Raw genomic sequence first — 16,776 nt, forward strand, 5'->3', positions numbered from 1 at the left:
GATTATATTATTAATTATAATCAAAGCCTATTTTGATTCCTTATATAAAAACTATGGGTAAACTACATTCCCTTAAATTAAGTTTGTGGTTATTAATGTTATCTGCACAATCTAGCTCTACTGTTTACTATTCCTTATCTTCTTGAAGCAGTTTTTGGTTCACAACCAAATTAAGCAGAAAGTACAGAGTTCCCATATACCTCCTGCCCCCAAACATCCACAGCCTCCTCTACTATGATCATCTTGCACCAGTGGTACATTTGTTGAAACCGATGAACCTACACTGACACACTATTATCACCCAAAGTCCACAATTTATATTAGAGCTCACTCATGGTGCTGTACATTCAATGGTTTTTGACAAATGTACAACACGTATCCACCATAATATCATGCAAAATAGTTTCACTGCCCCCCAAAATTCTGTCTCTGCCTGTTCATTCCTCCTCCCTCCTCCTAATTCCTTGCAATCACTGATCATTTTACTCTCTCCATAATTTTTTGCCTTTTGCAGAATGTCATACAGTTGCAATCACACAGTATGTACCTTTTTCAGATTGGTATCTTTCACTTAGTGATATACATTTAAGGTTCCTCCATGTCTTCATGGCTTGATAGCTCATTTCTGTTAAGTGCTGAATAAGTTTCCATTGTCTAGATGTACCACAGTTTATTTATCCATTCATCTCCTGAAGGACATCTTGGTTGCTTCCAAGTTTTGGAAATGATGAATAAAGCTGTTATAAACATACACATGTAGATATTTCTGTAGATGTAAGTTTTCAACTCATTTGGGTAAAAAACTAATGAGCATGACTTCTGGATTATACAGTAAAAATATGTTTAGTTTGGTAAGAAACTGTCAAACTGTCTTCCAAAGTGGCTGTACCATTTTGCACTCCCAACCAGTAATGAATGAGAGTTCCTATTATTCCACATCCTCGCTAGCATTTGGTGTTGTCAGTGCTCCAGATTTTGGTCAGTCTAATAGATAGGTGGTGGTATCTCATTGTTGTTTTAGTTTGCACTTCCCTGATGACCTATGATGTGGAGCATCTTCTCATATGCTTATTTGCCATACTGTGTGTGTATCTTCTTTGGTGAGGTTCCTGTTAAGGTCTTTGGCCCATTTTGTAATTGGGTTGTGCATTTTCTTATTGTTAGGTTTTAAGAGCTCTTTGTATATTCTGGGTAACATTCCTTATGATATATGTCTTTTACAAATATTTTTCCCAGTCTACAACTTATCTTCATTATCTTGACAGTGTCTTTCACAGAGCAGAAGTTTTTAATTTTAATGAAGTCCAGCTTATCAATTATTTCTTTCATGAAACATGCCTTTGGTTATATCTAAAAAGTCACTGCCATGCCCAAGGTCATCTAGATTTTCTCCTATGTTGTCTTCCAGGAGTTTTATAACTTTGTGTTTTCATTTACATCTATGATCCACTTTGAGTTAATTTTTTTGAATGATGTAAGGTCTGGGTCTAGGTCCCATTTTTTCATATGAATGTCCATTGGATATGGTGTTCCAGTATCAGTTGTTGAAGCAACTATCTTTTCTCCATGGTATTGCCTTTACTCCTTTATCAAAGACCACTAGACTATATTCATGTAGATCTATTTCTGAACTCTCTATTCTGTTCCATTGATCTGTCTATTCTTTCACCAATCCCACACTGTCTTCATTTCTGTAGCTTTATAGTAAGTCTTGAATTCAGGTAGAATTAGTTCTCTGAGTTTGTTCTTTTCCTTCAATATTGTGTTAGATTTTCTGGGACTTCTGTTCCTCTGTAAAAAATTTACAGTCATTTTCTCAACATCCACAAAATAACTTGCTGTGATTTTGACTGGGATTGCACTAAAAGTATAAATCAAGCTGGGAAGAACTGACATCTTGACAATAATGAGGCATCCTATCCATGAACATGGAATATCTCTCCATTTATTTAGTTCTTCTTTAATTTTTTCATTAGTTTTATAGTTTTCCTCATATAATGTTGTACATATTTTGTTAGATTTCTATCTAAGTATTTCATTTTTTGGAAGTGCTGATGTAAGTCATATTGTGTTCTTAATTTAAATTACCCTTATTCACTGCTGGTATATAAGAAAGTGATTGGCTTTTATACATTAACCATGTATCCTGCAGCCTTCCTATAATCGTTTATTAGTTTCAGGAGATTTTTTTGTGCTGTCTTTATATAGACAATCATGTCACCTTAAACGAAGTTTTCTTTCTTCCTTTCCAATTTTCATATTTTTATTCTCTTTTCTTGTCTTACTGCAGTAGTGAGAACTTCCAGTAGGATGTTGAAAAGGAGGATGAGAGGACATTCTTACCGTGTTCATGATCTTAGCAGGAAAACTTCAAGTTTCTCACTGTAGGAGTTTTGTAAATGTTCTTTATCAACTTGAGGAAGTTTTCCTCTACTCCTAATTTGCTAAGAGTTTTTATCATGAATGAGTATTGAATTATGTCAAATGCTTTTTCAGAGTCAATTGATATGATGTTGTGATTTCTTCTTTAGCCTTTTGATATGCTGGATTACATTAACTGACTTCAAATGTTAAACCACCCTTGCACACATGGGATAACTCTCACTCAGTCATAGTGTATAGCTCTTTCTATACATTATTAGATTCAATTTCGTAATATTGTTATAATATGCAATCAATAAATTATAGCAATAATTATTAATCCTTATTTAGTTTATTAGTAATTTTTTTAATGTCTTTATCCTATATTACCTCAATTCGTAAATAGAATGAACTATGGACAATGAATAAACTAGGAAAATATAATTTTGTGACTTTAAGAATGATATATAAATGGAATCATAAAACATATATTTGAGATTGACTTTTTTTAATTTTTGAATTTAATTTTATTTATTTTTTATACAGCAGGTCCTTATTAGCCATCAATTTTATACAAATCAGTGTATACATGTCAATCCCAATCACCCAATTCATCCCACCACCCCACCCCCCACGCTTGCCCCCCCTTGGTGTCCATACATTTGTTCTCTGAACAAACGTATCTGAATTTCTGTGTCTGAATTTCTGCCCTGCAAACTAGTTCATCTGTAACATTTTTCTAGGTTCCACATATATGCACTAACATACAATATTTGTTTTTCTATTTCTGATTTAACTTCACTCTGTATGACAGTCTCTAGATCCACCCAGGTCTCTACAAATGACCCAATTTCATTCCATTTTATGGCTGAGTAATATTCCATTGTATATATGTACCACAATTTCTTTATCCATTCGTCTGTCAATGGGCATTTAGGTTGCTTCCATGACCCGGCTATTGTAAATAGTGCTGCAGTGAACATTGGGGTGCATGTGTCTTTTTCAATTACGGTTTTCTCTGGGTATATGCCCAGTAGTGGGATTGCTGGATCATATGGTAATTCTATTTTTAGTTTTTTAAGGAACCTCAATACAATTCTCCATAGTGGCTGTATCAATTTACATTCCCACTAACAGTGCAAGAGGGGTCCCTTTTCTCCACACCCTCTCCAGCATTTGTTGTTTGTAGATTTTCTGATGATGCCCATTCTAACTGGTGTGAGGTGATACCTCATTGTAGTTTTGATTTGCATTTCTCTAATAATCAGTGATGTTCAGCAGCTTTTCATGTGCTTCTTGGCCATCTGTATGTCTTCTTTGGAGAAATGTCTATTTAGGACTTCTGCCCATTTTTTGATTGGGTTGTTTCTTTTTTTTAATATTGAGCTGCATGAGCTGTTTATATATTTTGGAGATTAATCATTTCTCGGTTGATTCATTTGCAAGTATTTTCTCCCATTCTGAGGGTTGTCTTTTCGTCTTGTTTATGGTTTCCTTTGCTGTGCAAAAGCTTTGAAGTTTCATTAGGTCTCATTTGTTTCTTTTTGATTTTATTTCCATTACTCTAGAAGGTGGATCAAAAAATATGTTGCTGTGATTTATGTCAAAGAGTGTTCTTCCTATGATTTTCTCTAAGAGATTTATAGTGTCCAGTCTTACATTTAGGTCTCTAATCCATTTTGAGTTTATTTTTGTGTATGGTGTTTGGGAGTGTTCTTTTTTTTTTGCGGTATGCGGGCCTCTCACAGTTGTGGTCCCTCCCGTTGCAGAGCACAGGCTCTGGATGCGCAGGCTCAGCGGCCATGGCTCACGGGCCCAGCCGCTCCACAGTGTGTGGGATCTTCCTGGACTGGGGCACGAACCCTTGTCCCCTGCATAGGCAGGTAGACTCAACCACTGTGCCATCAGGGAAGCCCTATGGAGTGTTCTAATTTCATTCTTTTACATGTAGCTGTCCAGTTTTCCCAGTACCACTTACTGAAGAGACTGTCTTTTCTCCACTGCATATCCTTGCCTCCTTTGTCATAGATTAGTTGACCAGAGGTGGGTGGGTTTATCTCTGGGCTTTCTATCTTGTTCCATTGATCTACGTTTCTGTTTTTGTGCCAGTACCATCTTGTCTTGATTACTGTAGCTTTGTAGCATAGTCTGAAGTCAGGGAGTCTGATTCCTCCAGCTCCATTTTTTTCCCTCAAGACTGCTTTGGCTATTTGGGGTCTTTTGTGCCTCCAAACAAATTTTAAGATTTTTTGTTCTAGTTCTGTAAAAAATGCCACTGGTAATTTGATAGGGATCGCAATGAATCTGTAGATTGCTTTTGGGTAATATAGTCATTTTCTTCCAATCCAAGAACATGGTATATCTCTCCATCTGCTGGTATCATCTTTAATTTCTTTCATCAGTGTCTTACAGTTTTCTGCATACAGGTCTTTATCTCCCTAGGTAGGTTTATTCCTAGGTATTTTATTCTTTTTGTTGCAATGGTAAATGGGAGTATTTCTTTAATTTCTCTTTCAGATTTTTCATCATTAGTGTATAGGAATGCAAGAGATTTCTGTGCATTAATTTTGTATCCTGCAACTTTACCAAATTCATTGATTAACTCTAGTAGTTTTCTGGTGGCATCTTTAGGATTCTCTATGTATAGTATCATATCATCTGCAAACAGTGACAGTTTTACTTCTTATTTTTCCAATTTGTATTCCTTTTATTTCTTTTTCTTCTCTGATTGCCGTGGCTAGGACTTCCAAAACTATGTTGAATAATAGTGGTGAAAGTGGACATCCTTGTCTTGTTCCTGATCTTAGAGGAAATGCTTTCCGTTTTTCACCATTGAGAATGATGTTTACTATGGGTTTGTCATATATGGCCTTTATTATGTTGAGGTAGGTTCCCTCTACGCCCACTTTCTGGAGAGTTTTCATCATAAATCGGTGTTGAATTTTGTCAAAAGCTTTTTCTGCATCTATTGAGATGATCATATGGTTATTTTTTTCAATTTGTTAATATGGTTTATCACACTGATTAATTTACATATATTGAAGAATCCTTGCATCCCTGGGATAAATCCCACCTGATCATGGTGTATGATCCTTTTAATGTGTTGTTGGATTGTGTTTGCTAGTATTTTGTTAAGGATTTTTGCATCTATGTTCATCCATGATATTGGTGTGTAATTTTCTTTGTAGTATCTTTGTCTGGTTTTGGTATCAGTGTGATGGTGGCTTCACAGAGTGAGTTTGGGAGTGTTCCTTCCTCCACAATGTTTTGGAAGAGTTTGAGAAGGATGGGTGTTAGCTCTTCTCTAAATGTCTGACAGAATTCACCTGCAAAGCCATCTGGTCCTGGACTTCTGTTTGTTGGAAGATTTTTAATCACAGTTTCAATTTCATTACTTGTGACTGGTCCATTCATATTTTGTATTTCTTCTTGGTTCAGTCTTGGAAGGTTATACCTTTCTAAGAATTTGTCCATTTCTTCCAGGTTGTCCATTTTATTAGCATAGAGTTGCTGGTAGTAGTCTCTTAGGATGTTTTGTATTTCTGCAGTGTCTGTTGTAACTTCTCCTTTTTCATTTCTAATTTTATTGATTTGAGTCCTCTCCCTCTTTTTCTTGATGAGTCTGGCTAATGGTTTATCAATTTTGTTTATCTTCTCAAAGAACCACCTTTTAGTTTTATTGATCTTTACTACTGTTTTTGTTGTTTCTATTTCATTTATTTCTGCTCTGATCTTTGATTTCTTTCCTTCTGCTAACTTTGGGTTTTGTTTGTTCTTTCTCTAGTTCCTTTAGGTGTAAGTTTAGATTGTTTATTGAGATTTTTCTTGTTTCTTGAGGTAGGCTTGTATTGCTATAAACTTCCCTCTTAGAACTGCTTTTGCTGTATCCCATAGGTTTTGGATCATCGTGTTTTCATTGTCATTTGTCTCTAGGCAATTTTTTATTTTCTCTTTGATTTCTTCAGTGATCTCTTGGTTATTTAGTAACGTATTGTTTAGCCTCCATGTGTTTGTGTTTCTTACTGTTTTTTCCCTGTAACTCATTTCTAATCTCATAGCGTCATGGTCAGAAAAGGTGCTTGATATGATTTCAATTTTCTTAAATTTACCTTGGCTTGTTTTGTGACCCAAGATGTGATCTATCCTGGAGAATGTTCTGTGCACACTTGAAAAGAAAGTGTAATCTTTTGTTTCTGGATGGAATGTCCTATAAATATCAATTAAATCTATCTGGTCTATTGTGTCATTTAAAGCTTCTGTTTCCTTATTTATTTTCATTTTGTATGATCTGTCCATTGGTATAAGTGAGGTGTTCAAAGTCCCCCACTATTACTGTGTTACTATCGATTTCCTCTTTTAGAGCTGTTAGCAGTTGCCTTATGTATTGACGTCCTCCTATGCTGGGTGAATATATATTTATTTATAATTGTTTTACCTTCTTCTTGGACTGATCCCTTGATCATTACGTAGTGTCCTTCCTTGTCTCTTGTAATATTCTTTATCTTAAAGTGCATTTTATCTGATATGAGTATTGCTACTCCAGCTTTCTTTTGATTTCCATTTGCATGGAATATCTTTTTCCATCCCCTCACTTTCAGTCTGTATGTGTCCCTAGGTCTGAAGTGGGTCTCTTGTAGACAGCATATATATGGGTCTTGTTTTTGTATCCATTCAGCAAGCCTGTGTCTTTTGGCTGGAGCATTTAATCCATTCACGTTTAAGGTAATTACCGATATGTATGTTCCTACGACCATTTTCTTAATTGTTTTGGGTTTGTTTTGGTAGGTCCTTTTCTTTTCTTGTGTTTCTCACTTAGAGAAGTTCCTTTAGCATTTGTTGTACAGCCAGTTTGGTGGTGCTGAATTCTCTGAGCTCTTCCTTGTCTGTAATGCTTTTTTTTTTTTTTTTTTTTTTTTTGCAGTACACTGGCGTCTCACTGTTGTGGCCTCTCCCGTAGCGGAGCACAGGCTCCGGACGTGCAGGCTCAGCAGCCATGGCTCATGGGCCCAGCTGGTCCACGGCATGGGGGAATCTTCCCAGACCAGGGCACGAACCCGTGTCCCCTGCGTCGGCAGATGAACTCTCAACCACCGTACCACCAGGGAAGCCCCGTCTGTAAAGCTTTTGATTTCTCCATTGAATCTGAATGAGATCCTTGCCGGGTAGAGTAATCTTGGTTGTAGGTTCTTCCCTTTCATCACTTTAAGTATATCCTGCCACTCCATTCTGGCTTGTAGAGTTTCTGCTGAGAAATCAATTGTTAACCTTATGGGAGTTCCCTTGTATGTTATTTGTCATTTTTCCCTTGCTGCTTTCAGTAATTTTTCTTTGTCTTTAATTTTTGCCAGTTTGATTACTATGTGTCTTGGCGTGTTTCTCCTGGGTTTATCCTGTATGGGACTCTCTGAGCTTCCTGGACTTGAGTGGCTATTTCCTTTCCCATGTTAGGGAAGTTTTTGACTATAATCTCTTCAAGTATTTTCTCAGGTCCTTTCTCTCTCTCTTCTCCTTCTGGGTCCCCTATAATGTGAATGTTGTTGCGTTTAATGTTGTACCAGAGGTCTCTTAGCTGTCTTCATTTCTTTTCATTCTTTTTTCTTTATTCTGTTACTCAGCAGTGAATTCCACCATTCTGTCTTCCAGGTCACTTATCCATTCTTCTGCCTCAGTTATTCTGCTATTGATTCCTTCTATTGTAGTTTTCATTTCAGTTATTGTATTGTTCATCTCTGTTTGTTCTTTAATTCTTCTAGGTCTCTGTTAAACATTTCTTGCATCTTCTTGATCTTTGCCTCCATTCTTTTTCTGAGGTCCTGGATCATCTTCACTATCATTATTCTGAATTCTTTTTCTGGAAGGTTGCCTATCCCCACTTCATTTAGTTGTTTTTCTGGGGTTTTATCTTGTTCCTTCATCTGGTACATAGCCCTCTGCCTTTTCATCTTGTCTATCTTTCTGTGAATGTGGTTTTTGTTCCACAGGCTGCAGGATTGTAGTTATTCTTGCTTCTGCTGTCTGCCCTCTGATGGATGAGGCTATCTAAGAGGCTTGTGCAAGTTCCGTGATGGGAGGGACTGGTGGTGGGTAGAGCTGACTCGAGATTGACTTTTTTATTCAGCATAATGCCCCTGAGATCCATCCCAGTTGATGTGTGTATCAGTAGTTCATTCCTTTTTATTGCTGAGTAATATTACATGGTATCGATGCACCACAGTTTAACTGTTCACTTATTGTAAGACATTTTGGTTGTTTCCAGTTTGGGGTTAATACAAATAAAGTTTTCTAATAGGTGTATAGTGATGCCTCATCGTGATCTTCTTTTGCATTTCACTAATGACAGGTGATGTTGAACATCTTTTCATATGCTAATTTGCCATCATTTAATCTGGTGAAATGGCTTTTTGTATCTTTTGTTAATTTTCTGGTTGTATTGTTTGGGTTTTTTAATGCTGGCTTTCAAGAATTCTTTACAGATTCTAGATGAGTCCTTTGTTAAATATGTGGTTTGCAAATAATTTCTCCTAGTCTGTAGCTTGTCTTTTCATTCTCTTAATGGGTTTTTCACAGACCAAAAGTTTTTAATCTTGATAAAGTCAACTTATCAATTTTTCCTTTTATGAATCATGCTTTCAGTGTCACATCTAAAACCTCTATAAGCCAAAGCTTAGCTACTGAAGATTTTTTCCTCTGTTTACTTTGAGAAGTTACATAGTTTCACACTTCACATTTAAATGTATGATCCATTTTGAGCTAATTTTTGTATAACATATGAGGTATAAGTTAAGGTTCATTTTTTTGTCAATAGACATCCAACAGTTCCAGCACTATTTATTAAAAAGATGATTCTTCCTAGAAGGTCTGCTTTTGTACCTTTGTTAAAAGTCAGCTGGCCGCATTTGTGGGGCTATTACTGCATTCTCTATTCTACTCCATTGATTTATGTGTCTCTCCCTATACCAATACTACACTGTCTTGATTACTATATAGCTATATGGTCTTGAAATCAAGTAAATTGTACCCACTTATTCTTTTTTCAAAGCTGTTTTACCTATTATAGTTCCTATACTTTCCCATGTAAATTTTAAAGTAAGTTGGCCTATGTCTACAAAAAAAACTAGAATTTGACAGAAACTATGTTAAAATTGTGTATTGATTTGGGGAGAATTTATATCATTTCCATCATTTCTATGTTGAGTCTTCCAAGCCATAAACATGTCACATTTCTCCAATTATTTAGACCTTTGATTTTTTCTCATCAGTTTTATACTTTACAGCACAAATGTCTTGTACATATTTTGTTATATTAACACCTAAGTAGTTCAATATTTTTGGAGTGATTGTAAATGATATTGTATTTTTAACTCAGTTTCTATGTGTTCACCGTTAGTATATAGAAATATAACATTTTTGTAAGCTGATTTTATATCTTGCAACCTTGCTGAATTCACTTATTAGTTCTAGTTTTTTGATAGATTCCATGTTTTTATATGTGTAGAACATCATGTCTCTTTCAAATAGGGTCAACTGTTTTCTTTCTTTCCAATTCATATGCCTTTTATTTCTTCATCTTGCTTAGCAGTACTATCTAAAACTTCCAGTACTATGTTTAATAGATGTGTTAAGAATATGCCTTGTTCCCAACCTTGGGGTAAAGCATTCAGTCATTCATCATTAACTATGGTATTAGCTGTGAAATTTTTACAGATATTCTTAACCAAGTTGAGGAAGTTCCACTCTATTCCTAGTTTTTAGAGTGATTATTTTTTAAAATCATGAATCAGTGTTGAATTTTTCAAATGCTTTTTCTGTATCAATTGGTACACTCATAAAATTCTTCCTCTTGTTAATGTGGATGGATTACACTGATTGATTTTCGAACACTGAACCAACCTGGCATCCCTGAAATCAACCCCCCTTGGTCATGGGACATAATTCCTTTTACATACTGCTGATTTCTATTTGCTAATATTTTGTTGAGGATTTCTGTATCTGTGAATATTGGCCTATAATTTTCTTTTTTGTACTGTCTTTGATTTTGGTATTAGGACAATATTAGCCTCATAAAATGAACTGAGAACTGATCCACCTTCTTCCATTATCTGGAAAAGAATATACAGAATCAGTGTCAATTCTTTAAAATTTTGGTAGAATTCTCCAGTGAAACCAGTTGAGCCCCAAGATTTCATTTTAGGAATATTTTTTATTGTAAGTTCGATTTCCTTAATAGTTACAGTGCTATTCAAATTATCCATTTCATATTAGGTGATAGTCTACATTTTTTTACAAATTGGTGCATTTCATCTAAGTTATTAAATTTTTTCCCAATAGCAAGCCAACCCAAGAATTCTACCCAGCAAGCATCAGATAAAGTTGGGAAGCTATCTCAATTACAAAATGCCAAAGCACTTGAAGTAATAGTTTTAGGTTTACACTATGTGGCATCTCTTATAACAGTGACTTATAAAGCATCCCACTGAAGCTGTTTTTCAAGGAGTGGCAATGTATTTGGGCAATCCAACCATACCATCCTCACTGGTTAACCTTGTAAACACCATACACAAACCACATGCAGAATGACTCTCCAGCTACACACAGACCAGAAGAGTTAACTGGGCGTGAAGGGATCACATCTTGGTATTTTTACTCTGATGTTCAAGTCAGTGTTCCTCCTAGCCTTTTTTTTTAAACTCTGTTTAAAACTCACAAGAAGTTGCAAAAATAACAGAGTCCCATGTACCATTCACCCAGCTTCTCCTGATGGTAACATCTTATATACCTATAGCACAATATCAAAACCAGGAAACTGACATTAGTACATTACTAGATTATGGATTCCTTTATCCTTTTTATAGATAAGCTATATAATAGTGAACTTTCTCAGAAACTCTCCCAGCACTTGGGCATCCTATTAGCAATCAAACTACCAATCCAGACTTCTAATTCAACTGCAAACTACTTATATATAAACAATCCTTCTACACACAAACATATACATACTCTATATATTCATACCTCACACACAGAAACACAAAAGTTTGCATCCACACATGCACAAACTTATAAGAAAACAATAGCAATCCCATCCTTCTTATCTGAGTACTGTATTTCACTAATGTCTACTTTCCCTAGCTATTACTATATGAAGACTATGTGTAAATGAGTCTGAGGGCTAAAAGAAATCTTTAAAAGTTATCTAACATAAAAACCCATCCAGGGGCTTCCCTGGTGGCGCAGTGGTTGAGAGTCCACCTGCCGATGCAGGGGACACGGGTTCGTGCCCTGGTCTGGGAGGATCCCACATGCCGCGGAGCGGCTGGGCCCGTGAGCCATGGCCGCTGAGCCTACGCGTCTAGAGCCCGTGCTCCACAACAGGAGAGGCCACAACTGTGAGAGGCCCGCGTAACGCAAAAAAAAAAAAAAAAAAAAAACCCATCCAATGCTTGATTCCTTGTACAACATCCTCATCAATGATCCTTCAGCCTTTACTTGAGTATTTCTAATGACAAGAAACAAATAAGATATGAAGGAATCCAATCCACCTTTGGTCAATCCTAATTCTTGAAAGGTATCTCTAATCATTAGCCCAAAACTTAAAAATGTGTACTCATTTACTTCTAGTTGTATCCTTTGGGGGATATGAACAAAAAAGGCTCATCCCTCACTGTCTTTCTCCCAGGAAAGACAGATGCCCTATTTTGTCTAAGACGTCCTAGTTTGTATCTATTGCTCTGGCATACTTAATAACCCCTTTTACCCTGAACAGAACATTATATATTCACTCTATCCTGTATAGCCCTCAAAAATGTGAAGACCACACATTTTTATTAGGTTAACCTCATTTTTCAGCTCTTCTTTGTATGATACAATTTTGAGGGCCTTCACTAGCCTTATCATTCTTGCTTCTGAATGCACACCAGCTTATTGATATTCTAAGAGCTTAAGTTCCTTGTCCCATATATATATTAATGAAAGATTTTCTAATCCCAATTAAAGAACAGAAAGTCACTTACACCCCTTTGAATTCTAGACCAAGATACAGCATTGCAATTACTGTGCCTCTGGGTGAAGACATCTGAGTGTCTTGAACCATGATACTAGGTAGCAGTCTCACATTATACCAGTAGGTGTCACTCTATATATGATATATTTAAAGTTATTTAAGTCTCAATTTCATTCATTCAACAAATTTTTAAGCATCCATTATGTGCCAGGCATGATTCTAGGTGCTATGAGATTATAGAGGTGAACAAGACACGATCTTATTTTCATGGAGCTTACAGGCTAGATATTAATGAACAAATCTGCTTTATTTACTTTATCTATAAAAGTCTATAAAATTCTATTCCTAGGGAAATTTTATTTTCCTGAGTTATTAGATAGTAACACTCAAAATAACTCATGAAGAACATATTAATGAAACAGAATCCGAGCGGTTCAGGTGAGATTAATGTATCCAGTGTATTTTCTAGCTGTTTGAATTGACACAACACTTCTCTTCCAAACTTCAAGTTTCTAAAACCCAAATTTTAGGTATCCCTCATTACAGTGGGGAGGAATTTATCTTAAAAAACAATTCAAGGACTTCCCTGGTGGCGCAGTGGTTGAGAGTCCGCCTGCCGATGCAGGGGACACGGGTTCATGCCCCGGTCCGGGAAGGTCCCACATACCGTGGAGCGGCTGGGCCCGTGAGCCATGGCCGCTGAGCCTGTGCTCCACAACGGGAGAGGCTGCAACAGTGAGAGGCCCACATACCGGGAAAAAAAAAAAAAAAATTCAAAACACAACATTGTAAAGCAATTATACTCCAATTAAAAAAAATTCAAGTTTTTAAAAAATCTACCTATTCATGTTTTTACAAAGGAGAGACTGGTATACAAATTTTTAAATTTTATTTGTAAAGCTTATTAACTCCCAAGTTCATATTTCCTTGTTTCTACTTAGAAAAGTTAAAATGTCCCCTTCTAAATACCAACATACTCCCCAGGTTAATAGAACAAAGACAGTAATGAATTATGCCTCAGCATAGAATTTAGGAATTCTTCTACTGTCAACATCCTTATCTGGATACATATGAGACTTATAGCTATTATCAGGACTTAAAGGTGACCTACTCATGATTAGAGCAGAGCAATGAAAGGTCACACTTTGTCAAAATAAACAGATCTAAGAGAAGGAGGAGACACTGTACATCAAAAAAGTATATTTGCCTGCACAGAAATCCAAGAACCTTTCATTAATCCAAGAACTATTTAATTGCTATTTTACTTCTCTGTATTCTCAAACAGAATGTTCTTTAAACTGGAAAGGCTAGGAAAAGCATGGTTAAGGAAATAGTTCAGGCTCAAAAGTCCTACTGCTTAGAATTCTTTAACTTCAAAATTCAGTCAAGTAAATCTATTTGAGAAAAATGATGCTTATAAGAATATAATAAGACCTGACAGCTTCATGTAATATCCAACCTACTGTTTATTTTGAAATACCTCAAACTCTTATTAGTTAGTGTTCAAATTACCTGAAATATACTGCATATTGTTCAATTTTAGCATGGACTCACACACTTTAGAACACAAGAAGTGCTGAATGAACATGAAGTTGTAAATAAACACTAAGGTGTTTCATAAAACATGGCTAACATAAAAAAGATGAAATTAATTTATACCTAATATTAAGGCATTTTCTTTCACTTTGAAAGATAAAGTGGTGGTTGACCAAATATATGTAAAACACGGTTTACTGTGTATGATTTTTTAATTACATTTCTAAACTCTCTGACAGGCTCAGTACTGTTAATGTCTGGCATATCTGAGATGTCACCAAATTTGGGGAAACTCAATGGCAGAGACCTCTGTTATCACAGTAGTTTTATTCCAAATATAAAAATGTGTGTGTGCAAAAGGGGGTTTAAGTGTATTGGAAAAAGCACAGCTTTTGATGTCACAACGATCTACGTTTGAATTTCAGTACCACCCTAAATAACTATGTGATTTCTGGGCAAGTTACTTAAACTGTTCTAAGCATCGCTTTTCCACCAACATGCAAATAACAGGTTGGATAGGATTAATACATTGTTTATATTATATAAATGCCTAATACATGGTTTGATACTTAGCAGGTACTCAAGAAATGGTATTTATTAGGAGAAAGTCATTTTTTTTTACCATTAGATTGACTATACCAGTTAATGTTGAACAACTACTGACTCACTAGTTTTTATAACTATAACAGGTTTATAAAACCAAACCCCTTACTAGACTGAATCCCAACAAATAAGCACCTTCTCCTTTAACACAAGTATATTTTGCATGACCTTACATGGATTGCTTAGATAAAAGCTTTTTCTCTTCTCTTTTGTTATTTTAAAGTGCAGATGCATTTGAGTCATTTTCTCCTTTTGTTTCATATCCTTAAGATCCAAAGCTTCAAAGACATAATGTCAGCATGCATCGATTTATGACTGAACTCTTGAAGAGACACTGAAGAATTACCTTGTCAATCACCCCAAGGACTCTGAAGGCCTTCAGCTCCTCGGCAGGGCTCCTTAGGTTCCAAGGGGGCCTTGAACTTAGTGATCCTGGAGGCTAATGGAAGATATCAAAGATTATACATCAATCAGGGAGGTGCTTGAAGGAAGACTGCCTGCTGAAGCAAATGTCAGGCCAAAGGAACTAAATTTATCATAAATCAGAGAATGGAAAGATGAAAGGAGGAAGTTTCTATTTGTCTGTAATATAAAATTAAAAAATAATAAAATCAAAAATGAAGAAAATCAAAAATAAAAATCAAGAAAATACTTGCAAGTAAATAAATCATAACATTGAAAACAAAATTTTAAAAAGAAAAGTTAATGAGCTGATAGTTTCCAGAGCAACAATGCAATTCAGAACTGTACAGCTGTGATGAAACTTTGTAACAAATGGCTAACTGAGCCAACAATCAATCACAGCCTTATATTTACCCCAGAAGGCTCAAGAGTAATTTAGAAGGAGGGGACTAAAACAAATGTAACGATAGATAAGCTTGGGGAGGGAAGGAACATAAGTCATTTTCTCTCATCATAAAACTATAGTCCTGGGCTTCCCTGGTGGCGCAGTGGTTGAGAGTCCGCCTGCCGATGCAGGGGACATGGGTTCGTGCCCCGGTCCGGGAAGATCCCACATGCCGCAGAGCGGCTGGGCCCATGAGCCATGGCCACTGAGCCTGCGCATCCAGAGCCTGTGCTCCGCAACGGTAGAGGCCACAACAGTGAAAGGCCCGCGTACCAAAAAAAACACAAACTATAGTCCTTTAATGTTACTTTATAAATACATACTAGGTATGTTAAGAGGGCTTGGTAAATTCAAGTTCAATCAGAATTGCCAATAATGGTGAAAAATTAAGAAACTCTGTCATATAACCAATAATTATTAGAACTGATTTACAGAAGAAAGAAAATATTTTTTAATATCTGAGCATCTGTGATGTGGAAAACTTAGTCTGTTGGCCACAAAAAAAAGTCCAAAAGAGATCAGTGAATAAGGAAGGGATATTTCAGTACCACATACAATAAAAGAATAATCCTAACTTTCCATCCATTGGTCTTAGTTTTTCCCTATCAGTAAAGTAAAACATTAGACTAGATAAACTCTAAAGACATCTCCATTTGGCATTTACAACCAGAAAGCAATGCTTTATTAATCCTTATATTAAAATGGTGATGCTGCAAAGGCTGACAGGACACACACAGCCTTATTATACCCTCAAAGCAGAACTTTTTGTTGTAAAAAATCTGTTAGCATATATAGGAAACATTTATCATCCCCATGAGTAGACAATAAATATCCTGGTTAACCAAATGTCATGCTTACCAGAGTTACTGAGTTACATTTTTGATACTTCAAGTCCTAGTGCAGCTCAGCATCACTAGACAAGAAGCTCCTTGAGAACAGGAAATATGCCTTATTCGTCTTTATATTCACCGTGCCTAGCATGTTGGTTGGAAGCAAAGAGAAAGAGCAGAAAAAAGAGGAAGAAAGAGGGCTTCCCACGTGTCGCAGTGGTTGAGAGTCTGCCTGCCAATGCAGGGGACTCGGGTTCGTGCCCTGGTCCGGGAGGATCCCACATGCCGCGGAGCGGCTGGGCCCATGAGCCATGGCCACTGAGCCTGCGCGTCCGGAGCCTGTGCCCCGCGACGGGAGAGGCCACAACAGTGAAAGGCCTGCGTACTGGAAAAAAAAAAAAAAAAGAGGAAGAGAGGAGGGTAACAAGTGAGGGAGGTTGCATAGACAAATTAGGTGTCTTTTACAAACGAGGAAAACTGTCACTTTGTGAAATTTTCTAAAAGCAGCAATCCTAATTGCTTTCAAAAAAATTTTTGTTTTTAGGTTGAGTAAGCAAATACTAACTTCAATATGCCTAAAGAGGTGGTATTCAATTTTT

The 16,776-nt window shown here is 36.3% G+C and overlaps 1 protein-coding gene across 4 annotated transcripts in view; it reads right to left on the reverse strand.

Annotated features, from left to right (window-relative positions):
• The window catches only part of RPS6KC1 (ribosomal protein S6 kinase C1), a 232,629-nt gene that overhangs the window by 64,799 nt on the left and 151,054 nt on the right, over window positions 1–16,776 (reverse strand). For all 4 annotated transcript variants that reach the window (XM_067029882.1, XM_067029876.1, XM_059073278.2 and 1 more), the window contains one exon: window positions 14,847–14,939. In XM_067029882.1, the coding sequence (XP_066885983.1) occupies window positions 14,847–14,939 (93 nt within the window). The remainder of the gene's footprint in view (window positions 1–14,846; window positions 14,940–16,776) is intronic.

The sequence above is a fragment of the Kogia breviceps genome, chromosome 1 (genome assembly GCF_026419965.1).
Source record: "Kogia breviceps isolate mKogBre1 chromosome 1, mKogBre1 haplotype 1, whole genome shotgun sequence".
In the NCBI taxonomy this organism is placed as follows: domain Eukaryota; kingdom Metazoa; phylum Chordata; class Mammalia; order Artiodactyla; family Physeteridae; genus Kogia; species Kogia breviceps.